Genomic DNA, 6,848 nt, shown 5'->3' on the forward strand with positions numbered 1-6,848 from the left:
ATTTTCAACCGCGTTTTAGCTGCACATGGCAACCTCGTAGCTTATAGGTTCCTACAGACTTGGAATACTCTCTAATATCATATCAATATCTCTCTATGTCAGCTCTAAAAATTTTCCCCAATTTTGGGTTAATTTTGGAAAACAGTCCTATAACGAGGGAAAATTTTTTTCGGCATATTAAATGAAGATGCACCGCCTCCCACGCCGATGCCGAAACCGACGCCGACGCCGACACCGACACCCACACCCACACCGGCACCGACTCCGTGAATGAAGTGAATGAAGCGAATGAAGTGAGTGAAGTGACAGAATTGACTGAAGTGAAAGAAGTGAATGAAGTGAATGAAGTGAATGAAGTGAGTGAAGTGAGTGAAGTGAGTGAAGTGACTGAAGTGACAGAATGGACTGAAGTGACTGAAATGACTGAAGTGATTGAAATGACTGAAAGACTGAAATGACTGAAGTGACAGAAATGACTGATGTGACTAAAGTGAATGTGGTGACTGAAGTGACAGAAGGGACTAAAGTGACTGAAGTGAATGAAGTGAATGAAGTGAATGAAGTGAATGAAGTGAATGAAGTGAATGAAGTGAATGAAGTGAATGAAGTGAATGAAGTGAATGAAGTGAATGAAGTGAATGAAGTGAATGAAGTGAATGAAGTGAATGAAGTGAATGAAGTGAATGAAGTGAATGAAGTGAATGAAGTGAATGAAGTGAATGAAGTGAATGAAGTGAATGAAGTGAATGAAGTGAATGAAGTGAATGAAGTGAATGAAGTGAATGAAGTGAATGAAGTGAATGAAGTGAATGAAGTGAATGAAGTGAATGAAGTGAATGAAGTGAATGAAGTGAATGAAGTGAATGAAGTGAATGAAGTGAGTGAAGTGAGTGAAGTGAGTGAAGTGAGTGAAGTGAGTGAAGTGAGTGAAGTGAGTGAAGTGAGTGAAGTGAGTGAAGTGAGTGAAGTGAGTGAAGTGAGTGAAGTGAGTGAAGTGAGTTAAGTGACGGAAGTGACTGAAAGGACTGAAGTGACTGAAGTGAATGAAAGGACTGAAGTGACTGAAGTGACTGAAAGAACTGAAGAGACTGAAGTGAGTGAAGTGACTGAAGTGAGTGAAGTGAGTGAAGTGACTGAAGTGAGTGACGTGAGTGAAGTGATGAAGTGAATGAAGTGACAGAACGGCCGGAAGTGAGTGAAGTAACTGAAGTGACAGAATGGACTGAAGTGACTGAAATGACTGAAGTGACTGAAATGACTGAAAGACTGAAATGACTGAAGTGACAGTAATGACTGAAGTGACTAAAGTGAATAAAGTGAATGTGGTGACTGAAGTGACAGAAGGGAATAAAGTGACTGATGTGACTGAAGTGAATAAAGTGAATGTGGTGACTGAAGTGAAAGAAGTGAATGAAGTGAATGAAGTGAATGAAGTGACTGAAGTGAGTGAAGTGAGTTAAGTGACGGAAGTGACTGAAAGGACTGAAGTGACTGAAGTGAATGAAGTGACAGAAGGGACTGAAGTGACTGAAGTGACTGAAAGAACTGAAGAGACTGAAGTGAGTGAAGTGACTGAAGTGAGTGGGGTGAGTGAAGTGACTGAAGTGAGTGACGTGAGTGAAGTGATGAAGTGAATGAAGTGACAGAACGGCCGGAAGTGACTGAAATGACTGAAATGACTGAAGTGACTGAAATGACTGAAGTGTCTGAAATGACTGAAAGACTGAAATGACTGAATGACTGATGTGACTAAAGTGAATGAAGTGAATGAAGTGAATGAAGTGAATGAAGTGAATGAAGTGAATGAAGTGAATGAAGTGAATGAAGTGAATGAAGTGAATGAAGTGAATGAAGTGAATGAAGTGAACGAAGTGAACGAAGTGACAGAAGTGCCTGAAGTGAATGAAATGAATGAAGTGAATGAAGTGAATGAAGCCAATGAAGCGAATGAAGCGAATGAAGCGAATGAAGCGAATGAAGCGAATGAAGCGAATGAAGCGAATGAAGCGAATGAAGCGAATGAAGCGAATGAAGCGAATGAAGCGAATGAAGCGAATGAAGCGAATGAAGCGAATGAAGCGAATGAAGCGAATGAAGTGAATGAAGTGAGTTAAGTAAATAATTAGTTTATTAGCATACAACGTTATAATTTGTTTATCTCATTGCTTTCTTGATTCAATTATTTTAGAAATATGAAAGCGTAGCGGGTTTTGTATTAATTGCCGCATGCATTCTTATGTGAAATGTGAATACTATAAACATCAGATGGCAATTGTGAGTAGCTATGACGTGGTCTGGTATTTTGAGTAGTCATGCTCACTAAAATGTCCAGACTTGTGGCGGCGTGGTGGGCCGGGTCATTGGGCTCCCTAAAATATGGTCGAGCGCAGTGATGGCTGGCTCATCCGTCATACTCGTGAACGGGTGCTGCTTGTAGGGACTGGTCTGCTCTAATCACTATGACTGATTTCCTCTTATTAATTGTTTAACCAGTTGGTTATGTATTCAATATTTTTTTCTTTTTGAGTATTTAATTGAATTAGTGCTAATCGGTGGTTTGTATTCACACACTTAAACTTAAATTGTAAGTAAGAATAAATTATTTAAAAGAGCAACACACAAGTTTCTTGCTTGTTCTTCTTGTGATGAGACAGCATTCCGAATGAGCGGTAGATTAAAAAAAAAAAAAAAAAATGTTATGACTATTCAAAAGTGCTTCAATGTAAGTTTATTTGAATAAATGATTTTCTATTCTATTCTATTCTATTCTGAGTGAAGTGAGTGAAGTGAGTGAAGTGAGTGAAGTGAGTGAAGTGAGTGAAGTGAGTGAAGTGAGTGAAGTGAGTGAAGTGAGTGAAGTGAGTGAAGTGAGTGAAGTGAGTGAAGTGAGTGAAGTGAGTGAAGTGAGTGAAGTGAGTGAAGTGAGTGAAGTGAGTGAAGTGAGTGAAGTGAGTGAAGTGAGTGAAGTGAGTGAAGTGAGTGAAGTGAGTGAAGTGAGTGAAGTGAGTGAAGTGAGTGAAGTGAGTGAAGTGAGTGAAGTGAGTGAAGTGAGTGAAGTGAGTGAAGTGAGTGAAGTGAGTGAAGTGAGTGAAGTGAGTGAAGTGAGTGAAGTGAGTGAAGTGAGTGAAGTGAGTGAAGTGAGTGAAGTGAGTGAAGTGAGTGAAGTGAGTGAAGTGAGTGAAGTGAGTGAAGTGAGTGAAGTGAGTGAAGTGAGTGAAGTGAGTGAAGTGAGTGAAGTGAGTGAAGTGAGTGAAGTGAGTGAAGTGAGTGAAGTGAGTGAAGTGAGTGAAGTGAGTGAAGTGAGTGAAGTGAGTGAAGTGAGTGAAGTGAGTGAAGTGAGTGAAGTGAGTGAAGTGAGTGAAGTGAGTGAAGTGAGTGAAGTGAGTGAAGTGAGTGAAGTGAGTGAAGTGAGTGAAGTGAGTGAAGTGAGTGAAGTGAGTGAAGTGAGTGAAGTGAGTGAAGTGAATGAAGTGAATGAAGTGAATGAAGTGAATGAAGTGAATGAAGTGAATGAAGTGAATGAAGTGAATGAAGTGACTGAAGTGACTGAAGTGACTGAAGTGACTAAAGAGAATAAAGAGAATGTGGTGACTGAAGTGAGTGAAGTGAGTGAAGTGAGTTAAGCGACGGAAGTGACTGAAAGGACTGAAGTGACTGAAGTGAATGAAGTGACAGAAGGGACTGAAGTGACTGAGATGACTGAATTGACTTAAGTGACTGAAACGACTGATGTGACTGAAGTGAATGAAGTGACAGAAGGGACTGAAGTGACTGAGATGACTGAATTGACTTAAGTGACTGAAACGACTGATGTGACTGAAGTGAATAAAGTGAATGTGGTGACTGAATTGACTGAAGTGAAAGAAGTGAAAGAAGTGAAAGAAGTGAAAGAAGTGAAAGAAGTGAAAGAAGTGACAGAAGGGAAATAACTGAGGTGACAGAAAAGACGGAAGTGACTGATGTGATTATCCCTTTAGGGGTGAAATTTATCAAAATCCTTTCGTAGGGGATGCCTACGTTATAGTAGCTTTATGCATGCAAAGTCTCAGCCCGATCGGTTTAAAATTGACAAAGTTTCATCCCCTATTTTATGCCCTTGGGAGTAGAATTAATCAAAATCCTTAGCTTAGAGGATGCCTACGTCATAACATCTACCTGCATGCCAAATTTCAGCCTTAACCATCCAGTGGTTTGGGCTGTACGTTGATAGATCACTACGTCAGTTACTTTAGAGTTATATATATTACATATATATATATAGATTTGATACTAATTAATTAATATGCTAATTATATTATTAATTAATTTCATATGCTGCTGGTCACTGTATTCATCCAAATTTGAATTTAAATGAATCTGTATTATTGTAAACATGTAAAACATTTACTTGAAAAGAATACGAGCTGAGTTTCTTGTCAGTTCTTTTCATCTCGATATCATTCCGAACTGACGGTAGATTTGACATATCATAAGAGTCTGTAATAGACCTACATTAATAAAGATATTTTGAATTGAATTTTGAATGAGTAATAATTGTAATATAAATAGATGTATGTTATATCATTAGTAATTTGTTAATTTAATTATATTGATTTAAAGACAAATTTAAGGAAATAACTACAACAATATATATTGTAATTTCTCTGTCTTATCATTTCATTTCTCTGTTCAATAACTCCAAGACTGCTTTGTAACATTTTATGTATTTACTAGCTAACCCTGCAAAATTTGTTTTTCCAAATATTAAAATATTTCTAAAAATAAGAATTGATTTTGGAAAGAAATTTTGTGATGATTATTAACGAATAAAAAAAAATTAAAATAATTGACCAATTTTTTTTACTTTTGTTTATGTGGATCATCCTTTTCATATGTATGAGTATAGAAGCAGTTTACGTTCTATTCTCAAAACTACCGAATATACAGAGTTTCATAAGAATCGGTCAAGCCGTTTCGAAGGATTTTATTACAAACATTGTGACACGAGAATTTTTTATATTAAATTTACGCCTAATATTTAATTGCATTTTTTTATATTTCTGAATATAACTTCGTGGATAAGAGGCACGACATCATAGTCCTCTGGAATGGCTAGGCATGAGTGGTATCACGGATGTCACATGATAACGTGATATCCGTAGTGTTTTAAAATATGCTGACGCGATAAATTCTTGGTGAATTTGTCACGATGAGCTAAATTGGTATTGGTGAGCACAAAGTAAAAGAATTTAATAAATAAAAAACAATATAATATTACATTAATCACAAACACTGCCAATTCATTATGTACCTATATTTTATTAGGTATATTGTATTGTTAATAAACAGGATAACATTTCATTCCCCTTATAAATGTTGGTGTGACAGACAGACCTACAGTCAAATTGCCTCAGCCGACACCAGTAAACACTACATAAGGTAATATTGTTAATTTTAATTTAATATCGTCAACTGTCTCTTTTTATCCCACTATGACTGATTTCCTCTTATTAATTGTTTAACCAGTTGGTTATATATTCAATATTTTTTCTATTTGAGTATTTAATTGAATTAGTGCTAATTGGTGGTTTGTATTCACACACTTAAACTTAAAAATGTAAAGTAATAATAAAATTATTTAAAAGAGCAACACGCAATTTTCTTGCTCGTTCTTCTTGTGATGAGACAGCTTTCCGAATGAGCGGTAGATTACAAAAATGTAATGACTATTCAAAAGTGCTTCAATGTGAGTTTATTTGAATAAATGGTTTTCTATTCTATTCTATTCTATTCCCATATCCTTTGTGTTTGACGAAATGTGTTTCTCATCCACTCAAATCAAAACAAAATTTCTTTATTCATGTCTATGCCCAGACTCTTTTCAAATGTCAAAAACTACCAACAGTTCGCAGTGCATTCAAGCTGTGAAACACTGACGAGAAATTCAGCTCTTATTCTTTTCAAATGAGCTTGTAAATGATTACAAAGATACAGATTCATTTTTAAATTCAAATTAGGGACAATAGAGTGAGCCCAGGCATATGCTGTTGCAATTTTGACAGAAGCAAACAGTACAGTAGAAATAGAAATAGAAATAATCTATATTCAAATAAACTTAATATACTTACTTTTTTACTTTACTATTGAATAGTCAAATTTTTTTATTCTACCGCTTATTCGGAATGCGGGTTCATCACGAGAAGAATAAGCAAGAAACTTGTTTGTTGCTTTTAGTCTTAGTGTAGTAAAGACCTACTTTTGGCCGTCATAATTTCTGTTCAGTATAATCTAGTATCAGAAGTTTGGTGCAATAAACAGTTAATGAATACATAATGTTGGGTATTTCTAATTTATTTTTCATTTTACAAGCAGTATTTTTGTTGTCAGTATATTCATAGGCATGTATATGTAATAAAATCATTGGACAATTCACACAGCGCTATCTAGTCCCACGGTTCTCATTGCTTACAATTTACCATGTTAGGTCGACCTCCACGCGGTTCCCCCTGGAAACCATCCTGGTTAATTTCTGGTTATTTAATCACGATGGGCAAACTGACCTGACATCATGCTCTGCACCAGTGGAGGACGATAAGATATCACTGGTGTCCCGTCAGCGTAAACCGTTAGCGAAGGCGGGTGCGCCATTCCATTATCATCTGTGAAAAAAATACCTAGAAAACACCCAGACCGATATAATCCGTTACACTCATGAATACAAATGTTTGCTATGCAAAGAGTCGAACCCGCGACCATCAGAAACAACATATACTCAACCTCTTACGGTTAAGTCGTAAAAACCATTCTATAGTTGTAAACCATTGTTATAACTAGTTCTCACTGTATATTTTCAGATCACTACAGAAATG

The 6,848-nt window shown here is 36.4% G+C and overlaps 1 protein-coding gene across 1 annotated transcript; it reads left to right on the forward strand.

Annotated features, from left to right (window-relative positions):
* The first annotated feature begins 454 nt into the window (after positions 1 to 454).
* On the forward strand, positions 455 to 4,617 carry LOC131855247 (homeobox-like protein HDP1). The gene is given in 4 exon segments (XM_059206490.1): positions 455 to 890; positions 1,756 to 2,125; positions 3,449 to 3,524; positions 4,600 to 4,617. Coding segments are annotated over 4 exon segments (900 nt in total).
* The last annotated feature ends 2,231 nt before the right edge of the window (positions 4,618 to 6,848 follow it).

This window comes from Achroia grisella, unplaced genomic scaffold, assembly GCF_030625045.1.
Source record: "Achroia grisella isolate CSIRO2021 unplaced genomic scaffold, CSIRO_AGI_Agris_v1 utg1360, whole genome shotgun sequence".
NCBI classification, from domain to species: domain Eukaryota; kingdom Metazoa; phylum Arthropoda; class Insecta; order Lepidoptera; family Pyralidae; genus Achroia; species Achroia grisella.